The 16,832-nt window shown below is 44.4% G+C and overlaps 1 protein-coding gene across 1 annotated transcript; it reads right to left on the bottom strand.

Moving 5' to 3' along the window:
- Positions 1-3,606: 3,606 nt before the first annotated feature.
- On the bottom strand, positions 3,607-11,359 carry Selenok (selenoprotein K). The gene is made up of 4 exons (XM_075988902.1): positions 11,270-11,359; positions 7,316-7,406; positions 4,831-4,914; positions 3,607-3,700 (listed from the first exon to the last, which is right to left on the bottom strand). The coding sequence occupies exons 1-4, from the start codon at positions 11,286-11,288 to the stop codon at positions 3,607-3,609; spliced, it is 288 nt and encodes a 95-aa protein (XP_075845017.1). The 5' UTR covers positions 11,289-11,359.
- Between the last annotated feature and the right edge of the window lie 5,473 nt (positions 11,360-16,832).

The following is a 16,832-nucleotide window of genomic DNA, read 5'->3' as shown; positions in this document are numbered from 1 at the left end:
TAAACCAAAATAAATAAATAGAAAAGCAAGACAAAACAAAACAAAAAGCTTGGTTCACCCTTCCTGATGGCTTCTTTTAGGTGACAAAGATGCAGCAGTAATCCTGAGTCAGGAGGGCTCTTACGTCACAAGCATGAGAGGCCACTGCTTACACCAGGTCACCCACCAAGGCCATGTTCTTACAATTCAGTGAACCTTAACAGTGTTTCTGCCAGTCACAGCCACACAACCTACGAGACTGCTGAGTTCTAGTGAGCCCTCACAGCTATCTGTATAATCTGAGAATCATCTCTATACTTCACTTTGTCAGAATTAAAAACACAAAGCAGGTTGGACATAGCTGAGTAGTCAAACTGTTCTTACTCTAACCTTTAAACACTGGCGTCTTGTGATACTACGTCCCCATTTGTTATTGATAAACAGATAAAGTTTTCCTCTAAATATTTCAGGTTTCAACATGTCTACATTGGATGTGCACCGTGATTCATTTTTATAGCATCTTAGTGCTTATTTCATGTGGTCACTGTTCACAAGACTGGGGGAAACCAAACCAACTGTAATCCGTGTGATCCCAGCACTCCAGAGGCAGGAAGATCTCAAGCTCCATCTCAAGGCTAGCCTGGGTTATAGATTTGTCTTTGTTAGTTTCTGGCAACTTAATTACATGGGGTGAGGAACCTCTACTGAGACAATGCTTTCATCACAGGCTACAGACAAGTCTGTGTGTATGGGGTGTTTTTGTTTCTTTTCAAATATTTATTTATTTTATGTGTATTTGGCATGAAGGTGTCAGATTCCATGGGACTGGAGTTATAGACAGTTGTGAGCTGCCATGTGAATGCTGGGAATTGAACCCAGGTCCTCTGTAAGAGTAGCTAGTGCTCTTAACCACTGAGTCATCTCTCCAGCCCCAATCTCCAGCTTTTTCTTGATTGATGCATGAGGGACCACTGTGGATAGTGCCACCCCTGAGAAAAACAGGCTGAGCAAGCATGAGGAACAAGCCAGTAAGCAGTGTTCCTTAGGGTCTCTACCCTCACTTCCCTGATAAGGACAATCTTTACCACAGCAATAATGAAGCCAACTAAGACTCAGTCTCAAAAATGGCCTTAAAGAGCACGAGTGAGCTCAACAGGGCTATTTAGGGTAAGAAGAGAAAGGGGTCTAGACAGAACTGAAAGGAGTAGGTAAGATCATAAGCAATGGGATCAAATTCCCATTTGTCCAGACAGCATAGAAGTCCATGGTTTTGAAGATTGGCCAGTATATAGTCAGTCATCTGAAGCTCAGTTTTGATTATTGTGGCCATATATATATATATATCCTGATATCTTATCTGGTAGTAAATAAAGATGTATTCATAAAATAAATACATTAAAGATAAAAATTCAAAAGCAAATATATGTATGCTACTGAAATAATTATATTGTGGTTTATTTACAAATGAGAGCAAGAAAACATTGAGCAGTATTTCAGAAGTCGAAAAAAAGGCAACATTAACAGGAGTAAATACACCAGTGCCAAGGGGTGGTGGCACACGCCTTCACCTAGCACTTGGGAGGCAGAGGCAGGCATTTCTGAGTTCAGTGCCAGCCTGGTCTACAGAGCAAGTTCCAGGATGGCGAGTGATACACAAAGAAACCCTGTTTTAAAAAGCAAAAACCAAAACCAACCAACCAACCAAACAAACAAAAAAACAAAACTAAATACATAGCCTTTATTTCTTCTAGATCAGAGATTCTGGGTTTAATCATATAAAGATGAGGAATCAAGTTTAGCAACCTAAAAATATTTACTTATTAAAACTATATTAACACTTTAGTAAACTATACAAAAAGATACGGAGACAAACATGTACATTTATAGAACTGCATATCAGTCAGGCCAGATCCTGCAGAGGGAATTCCCAGCATGACCTCATTCATCTGTGAGGACACAGAACAGTCCTTGTTTTAGACACACACCATCTTGTCCTGCATGAGCTGCTCTTCTCGTGGTGGCTTCCTTCTACACACACGTGTGTCTAGTTGTCTGCTTCTTAGAGCAGACGTTTACCTAAAGGAGGGTCAAACAATTAGCTCATGCTTATTACACTGGAGCGCGCGCGCGCATGCACGCGCACACACACACACACACACACACACACACACACACACACTCGTCAACATGAAATTCCTGTGGGGTAGGAAGAATGAAGGGGGCTGGCAGCCAGGGAAGTCCAAAGGAAAGGATGGGAGAAAATAAAATAAAATCTTTTCTCAACTGATATTTTGATAATAAAGTCAATGAATTTTCAAGAATTAATGTTGTAGAATATTATTTTAAGATGTGTTACATTTGTTTATGCTGTAGAACTTTTGTTTTAATGATGCAAAGATGTGTTGCATTCTTTTATGTTGCATTTGGAAGGTGTGTTACTTTGCCTGTCCAAAACACCTTATTGGTCTTATAAAGAGCTGAATGGCTGTCAGTCAGTGGTGGCACACACTTTTAATCCCAGCACTCAGGAGGCAGAGGCAGATGGATTTTGGTGTGTTCAAGGCCAACCTAGTCTACAGAGTGAGTTCCAGATCAGGCTCCAAAGCTACAGAGAAACCTGTCTTGAAAAACTAAAACCAAACCAAAACAAAGAAAAGGCTGAATAACCAATGGCAAGGCAGGAGAAAGGATAGGCGGGGTCGGCAGGCAGAGAGAATAAATAGAAGGAGAAAAAGAGATCAAGGAGCGGAAGAAGGAGAAGGACTCAAGGGGCCACCCAGCCACACAGCAGACGCACAATAAGAAGAAAAGATAAACAGAAATAGAGAAAGGTAAAAGCCCAGGGGCAAAAGATATATGGGATAATTTAAGTTAAAAAAAAAGTTGGGGTAGCGGGGAGGAGGCAGAAATCTTTAATAAATAAATAAATAAAAATAAAGACATAAACGAAGACAAATAAAAAAAAAGAAAAAAAAAAGTTGGCAAGAAATAAGCCAAACTAAAGCCTGGCAGTGGGCATTCATAAGAAAGAAAAAGGCTGTGTATTTATTTATTTTGGAGCTGGGTGCTGAGCCCCCTAAAGAGTAAAAGACAAACAACTACAAATTAAGACATATCTTTCTAAATAATAAAATACGTATAAAATATGCAACTTCTACCTAGAGAGATAGCTTGGCAGTTGAGAGCATTTGCTGCTCTTGCAAAGAATAAGAGTTGGATGCTCAGCACCCATTTAGGGCAGCTCACAGAGACCGGTAATTCCCGTTCCAGGACTCAGCTCTCTTTTCTGATCTCCATGGGCACCCATGCAAAAATGTGCAGACATACACACAGGCAGATACACACACACACACACACACAAACACACACACACACACACAACTAAAAACAAAATCCTAGAACTCCAATTGCAGGGGATCCAGCGCCCTCTTCTGGCCTTCTCTGGTATCACACACATAAGCAATGCACTTACATGCAGTCAAAATAAACATAAAATAAAAATAAACATAAAACAAACAAAAAAACAAAACCAAAAAAATCCCTATACAACTTCTGTTTTCCTAAACAAAATATTCCTAAGAAGGCATTTTCAAATAAAGTCCTGCCAAAATAATTTTAGATTTTAAGTTACCTTCCTCATCCACCACCCATTGGAGGAGGGCTGGGGCCTTGAAGATGATTGATTCGACCCATTCTTCTTCGTGGAGGGTTTCCTGGTGGCCTAATAAAAGAGAAATATCTACTGTTTTGTATATCCAGCTTCATTCAGTTGGTTCCTCTTTTTATAGTGTCTTGCTTTGTAGTCCTGCCTAGCCCATAATTTGCAATAAAGACCAGGTTAGCCTTGAACTCAGATCCTGCACGCCTCCCAAGAGCTGGGATTAAAGGCGTGCACCTCCACACCTGGTCAACCCGTTCCTTTCATTAAGCACGAGACTACACCCTTTTTAATTAAACACAGGAAAATGAGCACGGTAGCCTCTAAGTGCCATCTCAGCATCTGCGAGGCTGAGGCAGGAAAATTATCAGAGGTTAAGGGCCTGCCTAGGAAATGTACCCAGGAGCAGGCTATAAAGAAAGCCCTACCTCAAAACACAAAAGGTGCACAACCATGTTAAAACGGTAACTACGGTGTGCTACGTGTGATAGGTAATCTTGGCAGCCAACTTGACACACTTGGAAGATGGAGCGCCAGCTGAGGAATTGTCCCCATCAGACTGGCCCACAGGGCATGTTGATGGGGCATTTGATTGCTGATTGCTAACAGCCCACTGTGGATGGTGCCCTTCCGGAACAGGTAGGCCCAGATGTAAGGTAGCTAAGCAAGTCAGAGGAAGCAAGTCAGAAACGAGCCTTTCTCCACGGTCTCTGCTTCAATACCTGCTTTGACCTCCCGGATGAACCTGAAATAAACTATCCCTGCTCAAGGTGCTGTGATCAATGCTTTCTTTCCCCCGGCAACGGAGAAGTGAACTCTAAGTCAGGAATCAAAACTCCAAACACTTACAATCAGACACAAACGCCAGGGAATGGTGGCTGCTAAGTAAAGCCACGCCCAGCCCAGCGCCACGCCCCATCCCCACTGCGCGGGCTGGCGGCTGCACGTGGAGACCGCACCTGAAGTCTCCCGATCCCTAGGGTGGCCATCAGTTTTCAGCTTCTACTTTTGCTTTTCCATGGTTATGTTTAAAATGTATCATAGTTCGGCCAGCTTGGCTCTGCTGGTCACAAGAGGCAACTTGACTTTTAATTCATAGCAACTTGATTTTGTGAAATGGGATTTAGCGTTTTCATTTCTCAAAGGCTGTCTAAAAAGGAGAAACACTCATCAGCAAGAGAGGCCACACGCACCCCCTTCCATCATCGTATCTGGAGCCCGACGAGCTTCCATAGCCTCCTCTCTTCTTCACATCTTGCTGAAGCAGAGTTTTGAAACTGAAACAAGGGGCAGAAACAACAGAGGTATCACTTTCGACACCATTGTCAAGTCTATTTCCATGACTGTAATTATCATCTTCGCGAGAGGAGACTAGCCCAACTTATTAGCTCAAGCCTACACTTCCTGCTGGCCATATCTAGCTGGACAACATCCAGCTAAGTATGTCGAAAACAGGACGAGCCATGAGCGATGCCAAAGTCACCGTCCCCACACCTCTTGTCTGCTAGCAACTCCCATAGCAGCCTGAAACCAGAGTCCCCATCGCTTTCATCCTTCCGGTTAGGTTTCAACAGAATCTATTTTTTCAGTAGTTTATAGCCATCACCCCCACTGACTTGGTCTCTGGTTTTCCAGTATCTTACAGTCACCAAGACTGCAATACCTGTCAATGGCCTACCTGAAATCACTCCGAGGAGGGAAGAGATGAAGACATTGAGTTTCTCAGAATACCAAAAAATGCAACTTTCTTTCTGTTGGTTTCCTCCTCCTCCTCCTTTCTAAAGACAAGGTCTTACTATGTGCACAGCCCTGGCTGGCCTAGATTCTCTATGGAGACCAGATTGGCCTTGAGCACTGCCTGTCTCTGCCTCCTGAATGCTGGGATTAAAAGTGTGTGCCACCACACCTAGCCCAGTTTTCTATAAGTGCTAACTAAGACAAAACAGCAAACAATTAGGTTAGGTGAGATTTCTAAAAGCCATTAAATGTTTTGTGCTGGTAAATTCAAGGTAGGGTCTTATCTTGTCCCTTCTCGGGGTGACTTTCCCTGATGCACACCTTGACACTCACCTTGCCGTTCCCTGTAAGAAGAAAACAGTTACTGATCTTATGCGTGTCTTAGGATTCCTGTGGCTGTGATGAAACACCATGATCAAAAGCAAACCAGGGAGGCGAGGGTTTATTTGGCTTACACTTCTACATCACAGTCCATCACTGAAAGAAATCAGGAGAGGAACTCAAGCAGGGCAGGAACCCGGAGCTGATGCCCAGGCCATGGCAGGTGCTGCTTACTTACTGGCATGCTTAGCCTGCTTTCTTATAGAACCTGGGATGTCCCCATCCACATCATCATCAATTAAGAAAATGCCCAACAGGCCTGCCTATAGCCCAATCTTACGGAGGCATTTTCTCAATTGATAACTTTCAGATGACTCTAGCTTGTGTCAAGCTGATATAAAACCAGCCAGCACAGCACTATATGAAGAGAGAGGCTATTCTCCCACACCTCCTCCTTACAACTTTGTAACCACGAGACAAACTCAGGATAAAAAAGACTTGTTAGTAACTGGTTGGTAATTTTGATAAAAACAGCCAGTAAAAGACAAAAGGCAAAACAGAAAAATAACCCTTAAATAAGGAACTGCTTGACATGACTGGTCAGTTTAAATGTTTGTCTCTACTATTATTGACTTCTAATTTTTCATTAAGAGCTCAGACCCAGGAGTGTGGTACATTCCTAGAATTTCAATATTTAGGAGGCTAAGGCAGGAAGATTACAATGAATTCTAGGCTAACTTGGACTCTCTATGTAACACTAAACCAGTTATTCAGGGCTATAAAGTAGCACTTGGTCTCAAAAGGCAAAACCAAACCAAACAAACAAAACAAACCCAAAACCCAAAAAGCAATCTGGCAGCAGAATGGACAGTCTGGCTATCAACTGACAAGGTTACCACACAGGTTCAGGCACAGTCGAACTCACTAACTCAACATGCTATTTAGAATCATAAGAAGCCTTAATTCTACTTTGTAAAGCTATTTAAATTAGTCCTTCGCTTCTCTGCGCAGCGCACCTGTGAACACAGAGACTCACAGCTGGTCTACGGCACACTCAGCCACGAGTGGGTATCTGTATCACACAATTCCTCCCAAAGCTCAGGGAACAACATGGAAAAGGGGGAGAAAAGTGCCAGAGATTGGAAGAACTGGGACAAAGCATGTCTCTTACACATTTTGCACCTATGAATTTTCCAAACCTGTGGGTGCTTGCGTACCCCTCATAGGATCAAGCCAGGCAATAGTGGAGCATGGATGTGGAGAGGGGTACGCGAGCCCCTACTCCTAACAGAGAAGAGCTTGTGACCTCTGATGATTGCTAAAGGGAGGAAAACTCAGTTTCCTTTGGAGGTGTGGTCCCAGACAGTGTTCCTGGGGATGGGCCCACACCCATTTGGCCAGCAGTAAATATACTTAGTGGGTCATAAAAATAAGAGAAGGAAGGGAATGAAGGTAGGAGGGGACATGGATGGCATGGGGGGGTGGAGAGGAAAAAAGGGGATGAATACCATCAAAATACACTGTATACATATATGAAACGTTTAAAGATAACCAATCATCGTAATATAATGTAATTTGATCTGCTTAAGTATAAATACAACTAACTGTTTTTATACTTACAAAAAAACCACAAATTCTGCTATTCCCCAGAAGAAATCTGTTATAAAAGACAACCTCCAGGGGGACTGATTCCGGCTGTCCAACACTTGTCCTAGAGAGAGAATAATAATAATAAAAAATAGAGTAAGTGCCACAAGCCCACAACTTGGCATTGCATTTAATCAATAAGCTCAGGTTTTAATTTGCCCACTATTTCAAAACAGTCAACATGAGAGGTCCGTTATGAGTGAAGAAATTCTGAGATCTAGAGTTTATCCCTTGGGTGGTATTCTGAGATCTAGAGTCATCCCTTGGGCAGTATTCTGAGATCTAGAGTCATCCCTTGGGCGGTATTCTGAGATCTAGAGTTCATCCCCTTGGCGGTATTCTGGGATCTAGAGTCCATCCCTTGGGCAGTATTCTGGGATCTAGAGTTCATCCCTTTGGTGGTATTCTGGGATCTAGAGTTCATCCCTTTGGTGGTATTCTGGGATCTAGAGTTCATCCCTTTGGTGGTATTCTGGGATCTAGAGTTCATCCCTTTGGTGGTATTCTGGGATCTAGAGTTCATCCCTTTGGTGGTATTCTGGGATCTAGAGTTCATCCCTTTGGTGGTATTCTGGGATCTAGAGTTCATCCCTTTGGCGGTATGTCTGTAGCATTTACCATCTTTAAGTGCACAGCTGTATAAGCACGTCCACAAACATCACACCACATACTTCCAAAACTACTTGGTCATCCCCAGCTGAAATTCTACCCCTTCAACTTTGGCTTCCATGACTTCTTCCCTGTAACCCTTGGAAACCACTGGTGTAGGAGGGTCTTCTATGTGTTACTATCATTGGTTAAATAAAGAGACTGCCTTGGCCTAGTTGATAGGGTGAACTCAGGTGGGGAAGACAGAACAGATTTCTGGGAGGAAGAAGGCAGTGTGGCAGACACCATGGCTCTCCTCTCCGAGATGGACACTGGTTAGACTCATGCCAGTAAGCCACAGTCAAGTGGCGATACACATTAATGGAGATGAGTTAAATGAATATGTAAGAGTTAGCCAATAAGAGGTTAGAACTAATAGGCCAGGCAGTGATTTAATTAATACAGATTTCCATGTGATTATTTTGGGCATAAGCTAGCCGGGTAGCTGGGATGACAAGCAGCCTGCCGCCCGGGTGTAAGCCAGTCAGGCAGCAGGACGCAGCCCGCTTCCCTCTACAATAAACCACCAATCTTTTTTTGCCTCTGTAAATTACTGTAGAATCTCACAAAAGGAATTAAACCACGTCCATCTTTTGTGATCAGCTTGTTTCACTTAGCTTAATTTAGGGTTTAGCCATATGACAGCCAAATCAAAATTTCTTTCTGTTAAAAAGATTGGCCAATATTCCAATATATATACTTATAATCCATTCACCTGCCAAAGGACATTTCAGTATTCTATTATGAATCATGTCACTATGAACATAAGTATACAAACATCCTTTTTTCCAAGAATTTTCAAGAAAATCAATGGGTTGGATGAGATGCTTACACTGCCTCCACTTCTTTTGAGATAGAGCCCCACTATGTAGCCCTGGGTGGCCTTAAACTCAAGAGATGTGCCTGCCTCTGCCTCCAGAGTGTAGGGGTGTAGTGATATTTTGCTTGGGCTGTAACAAAGAAAGCTTGCCCGAAGACCAGAGTGCAGAGCTAGCCACACTAGTTAGCCATAGAGGGCAGTGCCTTTAATTCCCCCAGGACTCAGGAGACAGAGGTAGACAGATCTCTGTGAGTTTTAGGCCACCCTGGGCTACCCAAGATTGAATTTGTCTAAAAGAGAGACAGAGCTCACACAAAGATATACGAGCACCTGGGATCCCATGCCTTTTATCCCAGCACTAGGGAGGTGGAGACAGGAGTGATATGGCTGGGCGGAGAGAGGAATACAAGGTCGGAAGACACAGGAGTGCAGAGTCGGCTGAGGATGCAGTCTGAGGATTCATTGGGCCAGGATCGCCTCTTTGGTCTGAGAATTGGAGAGGTAAGAACGTCAGAGGCTGGCCACTCTGCTTCTCTGATCCTGCAGTGTTCACCCCCGATAGCTGACTTCAAATTTTTATTATTAAGAACAATTAGAATTTGTGCTACCTAGGGGTTAAAGGTGTGCACCAACGCAAGTGACAGTATCTACTTTCTTAAAGGTGTCCATGTGATTATTTTGGGCATAAGCTAGCCGGGTAGCCGGGACGGCAAGCAGCCTGCCGCCCGGGTGTAATCCAGTCAGGCAGCGGGACGCAGCCCGCTTCCCTCTACAACAAACCACCAATCTTTTTTTGCCTCTGTAAATTACTGTAGAATCTCACAAAAGGAATTAAACCACGTGGGAATTTCTCTTCCCACTTCCAAGATCTCTTGCCTGTACAAAAGGTTATTTAGATACACAGACCTTTAGAGTAACTATTTTGATAAAATTCTTTACAGAGAGTCTATATGGTCTAAGCATGGACAGGAAGTTAAAATACCCAGCATTTTCTGTAATACTGTGCTCTTGAGTCAAATAACAGACTCTTCTTTATCACAAGTAAAACTGAATTCATATGATAAAAGCTAGTTTCAGGCTTGTACATCAGGAAGAATATTCTGGCCGGGGAACAGCAGCACATGAAACACCTGTCTTCTCCATTATCTGACGGGCTCTGCCAGTTTCCCCCATCCCTCTTTCAGGCCTTATTTCTCTCTCCTTGACCAGTTTCTTCATTTGTCCATTTGGATTTAATCTCAGTGAGGCAGAGAAGAAAAGGGTGAGAAAATCAAAGGGTGAGTGCTGGGATAAGAGGCATCATCTGGCGTAAGAATCATCTATGAGGTACTGATACATTACAGTCCTACAAAGATGGATCCTGCTGGAGCCCATCAATTATCCCCTTGCAATTCTAAAGAACTACCTGCATATCCGCCACTCCACACGGCTCTTTCCACTCTCTCCTAAATTCTAAAGTGCACCCTGCCATCAGAATCCTCCTGATCCCTTAATCTCTGGACTTACACAGAAGAATCAAATAAAACCACACCTACTTCCAGGGACGCAAGAGAGGCTTCTAGGATTGCACCAAAGATTTCCACCTACATCACGCAGGTTCTGGCACTGATGTGGCCCGGACATGCGTTATCTCTTCTAAGTTTCTTTGTGCATTGTCTCAGATTTTCTATTTAATTAGAGACTTGCTCCCCCCCGCCCCCAGTTCTTTCAAACTGGGGAAAAACCTTGAGTTTGGAACTAGCTACCTCTTAGGGGAGGAAACCTATCAAAACTTTTGTTTTGCCTGACGTGGGGGTGCGATCTTTTAATTCCAGCACTCAGAAGACAGTAGGAGGATCTCTACCTGTTCAGGGCAGACAAAACTACAAAGTGAGATCCTGTCTCAAAATTTATTTTTCATGTTCGTGCTAGTTCTGCCTTATTGTCGTCATTGTTGCTATTATTTTACACATTATAGTGGCAGTATGGTAGGTAATACTGGAGCCAGCCTGAGTTCGAATTCGACCGAAGCCATACACTGCCTTTGTGATCGTGAGGGTGCGTCTCAGCCTGCATCCGAAAACCTGGGATAGTAAAATTCTATCGGAACAGGACAGTTACAGAGATGAATGAGGTGGCAAGCAGAGAATGCTGCCACACTGGCCCCAAACAAAAGCGCTCTGGATGCCGGGTTAGAATCACTGTCATTACCGGGGAAGAATACCCGCGCCGGAGAAGAACACAATCGCAAATCCAAAGTCGGAAATTCGCTAAAGGAGGAGGCTGAGGCCCGCGGGGCTCCGGTGATCGTGCTGGTCCGTGACCAACCGGGACCACCCAGCGGAATGGCAGCCCAGGTTGCCGGGGATGCGCCTCGGGTCCCTCCGCCTCTGCTTCCGCCTCCTCCCGGCCACCGGGCAGCGATGTGCGGGACCCGACTGGATAGGACTAAAGAACCCCACGGGAAGGCCCTCACTCACCATTCGAGATGTAAACCATCTTCCCTCCGGGTGCCCGCTTCCAGACGCCCGGGGAAGACCAGCGCAACTCGCCTCCCGCCCCGCCCTTGACGTCACAGACCACTAGAAGACAGGCTAGAGGTGGGCAGCGCCCATTGGCTGTGGGCAGACGCGTCCCGACCGGAAGTCGCGCCCAATCGCGGAAGTGAGTTCCGCTGGCGTGGAAGCCGTGCCTGGCAGGAGGGTGGGTGTGACGTTAACCTCTCTGTTTGAGGAGCCTCTTTTCTCTAGTTTGTTTCCGGTTTAGTGGTGGAGTCTTCGAAGCCACGGCCCCATCGACAGGAAGTCGCTTTCTAGTGGGTCGAGAAGCACAGGGTTTGGGCAGGCGAGGCGGTCAGGTGTGCAGTGACTCGGAGATCCTGGGCGGCTGGAAATTCCTCAGCTTTCCAGAAGTGTTACTGTTTGGTGTGGAAGGCACAGGCCCTGAGGTGATTGGCTCGAGCGTGAAGAACCCCAGCATCAGGCTTTGGGGAAACTCACTGATAGGTCCCCTCGACGTATTTATTCCCTTAAACCAGGATTTCTGCTCTTGAGTTCACAAGGCGTGGTTTTTGTTTCGCTTTTTAAAAACAGAGTATCACTCTGTAGTCCTGGCCTGGAACTCAAAGATTTGGCCGGCTTCTGTCTCCTGCCTGTGGGAATGTGGTAGGCGTGCCCCACCACACCCGGCTTTGTTTTTGTTTGTTTTTTGTTTGTTTGTTTTGAGTTGGGGCAGGTATCCCAGGCTGCCCTGGGACTCTCTTTGTAGACAACGCCTTTAATCCCTGTATTTGTGTGACTGAGGCGGGTTGGGTCTGTGCGAACTCAGGAAGTAGCATTTTTTTTCTTTTGCTTCCCTCCCCGCCAGACAGGGTTTCTAGAAACTATTTGAATGTATCTCCGTTCTGCAAAGTTGCAGGACAGCTATCCAGTTTTTCTCTTCTAGCTACCCTAGCAAAACCCTTCTGCGGTATTGTGAGCTGGGCAGTCTGGGCCACCACATCGTTAGTTCCAGGCCATTTGTTCCAGAGGTCTCTACACACAGCACTGGGGGCACACAAAGAAGGGAACAAACACCAGCTTCTGACGTCTGGACCCTTCCTCTTCATTCCTTTAGTTAGAGTTTATTCCCGAGTCTTAATGCAGTGATTTGCTAGGAGTTATATCCCCTAGCCGCCCTTCCTTCCCGCCATGTTACTTTCAGCTGCAATTTCAATTGCCTTACAATTTTCCTTCTCACTAGCCTTTCTAGCCGCCACCTGCCAAACACTGCCCTGGTCTGTGGTTGGTTGCCTTGATGGAGCGTATTTGCTGCTTACATCCACGTATTCGCTCTGACTTCTAATTCCTTAATGGACCCGTTGTTTTCCTGAATTCTTGCTCACATGCAAGTTTCCTCTTGATGAGAACGTTTCCTGCCTGCTAAAAGTTTACTACAGGGTTGGAGAGACGGCTAGGGGTTGAAAGCATGTCTGCTTTCAATGTGCCTGGTCCAGTCCCCCGAAGTTTTTCCTCAACTTGCAAACATGTTACTCACAACATGTTACTTTATTTGCTGGGAATATGTCTGTCTTGCTTTGAAGAATTGATTAAACTTAAAGATTTTTTTTTTTTCCGAGATAAGGTTTCTCTGTAGCTTTGGAGCCTGTCCTGGAACTAGCTCTTGTAGACCAGGCTCTCCGAATTCTGCTTGCCTCTGCCTCCTGAGCACTGGATTAAAGGTATGTGCCACCTTGCCCAGCTCTAAACTTAAACAATTTTAAAATGTATGGGTGTTCTGCCTCTCTGTAAGTCTTCATATTTGGTGCTCATGGAGGCCAGAAGAGGGAGTCAGATCTCCTGGATCTGGAGTTACAGATGGTTGTGAGCTGCCATGTGGATTGTTGGGAATCGAACCCTGGTCATCTGAAAGAGCAGTGAGACCACCTCAAAAACAGAAAAATACAATATTTTATTAAAAGTAACTTTATCTCCTTACATCTTTATATGATTACTAGAAACATTTAAATTACATCTATGGCTCACATTTATAGTTTAAAGTAAACTCCTAATAGACACGACTGGTCTCATAAGAGGACATCATTGGACCGACACAGAAAAGGTGAAGTAGAATAAGGTAAAAAACCTATTTGTTAGACTGTTTATTTAGTGATTTGCATGTTGTTTGCCAGCTGTGACTTCACTTGCTGCCTGGAACAGAATGACCTGGACAAATAGCTGAAACAGTTGTTTGTCCTTCACGACCTGCTGACTGCCATGGGCATTTCATAAAATCTTGGTGCCTGCTCACCTCACCTTGTGGTTTTAGAGTATATGAGAATACAGACTAGATGTAGCACAGGGCCTTTCACGATGGGGCTTTGCTTTGGTCCCCTGGTGGCGTCTTCTCTTTTCTGCTCCTGTTGGTGTCTGCATGCTTCTTCTAGAAAGATCTCCACAACAGAGGCACTCAGAAAATATCTGTGCAGTGGATGAATGGGTGCAGAGTCTGAATATTGATTCACTCAGTTATCATCATGACAACCTGTGCCCGACAGTATTTTGAATGTTTTTTGTCTCCATGCTAATAAGTGGGTTCTCTTATAAAATTCCCATTTTACAGGTAAGGAAACAAAGTCATAAAGACCTCATATAGAGATGTAGTCTCTTCGTCCTATAGTCTGTGACCTTAACTCTCCACACCAGGGGAGATATCACCCTGAGATTCAGTCAACCAGAGTACGCTTGTTATAGAAAGGTAGATCTTTTCTAGAAACTATTTGAATGTATCTCCGTTCTACAAAGTTGCAGGACTGCTATCCAGTTTTTCTCTTCTAGCTACCCTAGCAAAACCCTTCTGAATGTCTCGGAAGTGGGTTGCCTTCTTATTTCTGCAGCAGCCACATCAGGTGGCTCCTACCCACCGGTGACACAGCTCCACGAGATCCGATGTCCTGTTCTGACCTCAGAGTCACTCCAACACCATAGCATTCACACACTCAAAATAACCTTAAGTTTCTAGCCTTAACTTTTGGGTTCTGTGGAGGTTAATGCTGACGGTCAGTTCAATGAGATTTGGAGCCACGGTGGGAACATGGTGGGCCATGCCTATGGGGAGTGTTAAAATAGGGTACCTGAGGGGAAGACCCACCCTAAGTGTGGGCAGCACCATTCCATGGACTGGCGCCCCAGACTGAAGAAAGCTGAAAGCAAGCCGAGCATGGGCATTTCTGTCCTCCTTGGCTGCAAATGCAACGGATACAGCTGCAGCTGCAGCTGCCGGAAGCTCCTGAGGTTGACACCCTCACAGTGGTGGACTGTGTCCCACAGTGTGAGTTCAAATCAGCCCTTTCGTTTGCTTTTGTCACAACAACGAGGTGAACAACTGGTCCAAGTTTCGTTACTAAAGGAGAAATAGCTGCTCAAATGGTGATTTTGTAACCTTTGCATCCATCTCGTTCTAGCTACCCCAGGGACTAATGCAAACTGCAGTAGTTACAAATGGGATGTATTGGTCTCTGTTTCCACAGTAAACCAGTAGAGGTGTAAGTATTGATTGCCTTGTAGGGGTGCTAACTCATCACTGAAGTTTTTCTTTTTCAAAATTGTGTTCTGTTGTCCCCAGATGCTCTCCAAGCCAAGTAGAATGAGTCAAGCGTGTGATCCCAGCTAAACTGAATCCTCTCTTTCATTTTGTCTGGGAGGGGGAGGCAGAAATGCCATGAATCGCAGGCCAACATGGGATGCAGTATAAGACCCTGCTTTTTTTTAACTTTATATTTATATTTTTTAACTTTATAGAGTACAAGAAACAAGAGAAATATACATTTCATTAACATGTTTATGGATCTCTATATCATCAATCTTTATATTTAATAAATTAGAATATAGATTATGTGCTATGCCACTTCAAGTTCTATATTATTTACTACTTTTATTAATGCACGGACTTGGTACAATACATTTTGTGGTTCTTGCATCTTGTGTTGCTTTTCTGTGACACCTATAGTAATATTGAAGTAAAAAGATACAGCGCATACCGTGATGTCCCTACAACAGGATTCAAGGTTCAACTCCATGCCTTAGTGAGGCTGGTGTAAGCAGTGCTTAGCAGATCCTACCGGACAGTCGGACAGTCGGACTCCACTGACCAGTGAACTCTGAGTCCTTGGATCGCTCAGAGACATTTTTCTTTATTTTTTTTATATTTTATTTGGTTGCTGTGTGTGTGTGTGTGTGTGTCCATGCCACTGTATGCATGTGGAGGTAAGAGGACAATTTTTGGGAATCGATTCTCTTCTAGCATGTGGATCCAGAAAATCCAACTCAGGAAAAAGACTTGGTGTCAAAAGCCCTTATCCTTGCAGCCATTTTGCTGTACTGTTTTGAGATGGAGCTCTCCTGTGTAACTTCGGGCTAGCCTCAGACTCAGAGTCTCCCACCTCACCCTCCTGTGTAACTTCGGGCTAGCCTTAGACTCACAGTCTCCCCCACCTTGTCCTCTCAACACTGGGAAAACAAGTGTGTGCCAGTACATCCAGATAGCCTGATTCTTTGGTTTATTTTGTGGTTGGTTCACACCATTTAGTCCAGGCTGGCCCTCCTTCATCCTCCTCAGTGCTAGTTACTGCTGTGTGCCATCAAGCCTGGATTCTCTCCCCTGTTGACCAAGCAATTCCTCATTCGATTGTTAGCTCTCTAATTTTGAAGAGCCCTTTCTTGTATTGTTCAGAGCCTTTCAGTTGCCTTCGGAAGGTCAGTTAGTATATATTACTAATCCTCTTGGACAGAAGTGGAAGACAGCACATGTATTTTCCAAATCAACATGTTAGATTCGGGCTTAGATCATCAGATGCCGCATGGATTCGACTTTTGAATATTATGCTGCTTATGTGTAAGCTTCCCAGAGAGCTACTGTCTTCCTTGTGTGGTCAAATACATTATTGTAAGCAGAAAAGAGTTAGAATAGTAAACTAAAATGTGGGTGATTTACAAACACATTTATCTTGCAGCAAAGGTTCATGACTAAGAGACAGATAGGATCTGATTTTCTTTTTTTTTTTTTAAGATTTACTTATTAATTTATTATGTATACAGTGTTCTGTCTGCATTTACATCTGCAGGTCAGCAGAGGGCACCAGATCTCATTACAGATGGTTGTGAGCCATAATGTGGTTGCTGGGAATTGAACTTAGGATCTCTAGAAGAACAGCCAGTGCTCTTAACTGCAGAGCCATCTCTCCAGCCCCCCTCTCTTGGTTTCAATGGGAAGTCCGAAACCAAAATTGGAACTGGAATCTGGCAATCAAAGAAGTTTTGCTTGATATTCTTTCATTTTTCTTGAATGTCTTTGGGTGCTCCTTAGTGGCACCCCATCTTTTATGTTCAGACTGAGGTATTTCACAAGTATTGTGGGGACCATATGTGCAGAAAGTAGAGCAGCAAGTGGAAATGCTGGTAGCCTCCTCGGGTCCTCACCTGCCTGGTCTCTCGGTCCTCTGCCACAGAGCCCAGGCCACAGGGGAGGGAGTCTGGCAGCAAGACACAGAGCTGTGCTCAGATTCCT

The sequence above is a fragment of the Microtus pennsylvanicus genome, chromosome 10 (assembly GCF_037038515.1).
Source record: "Microtus pennsylvanicus isolate mMicPen1 chromosome 10, mMicPen1.hap1, whole genome shotgun sequence".
Taxonomy (NCBI): Eukaryota; Metazoa; Chordata; class Mammalia; order Rodentia; family Cricetidae; genus Microtus; species Microtus pennsylvanicus.
Note: the sequence above shows the minus strand (reverse complement) of the source record. Positions and strands in the feature narration are given on the sequence as shown.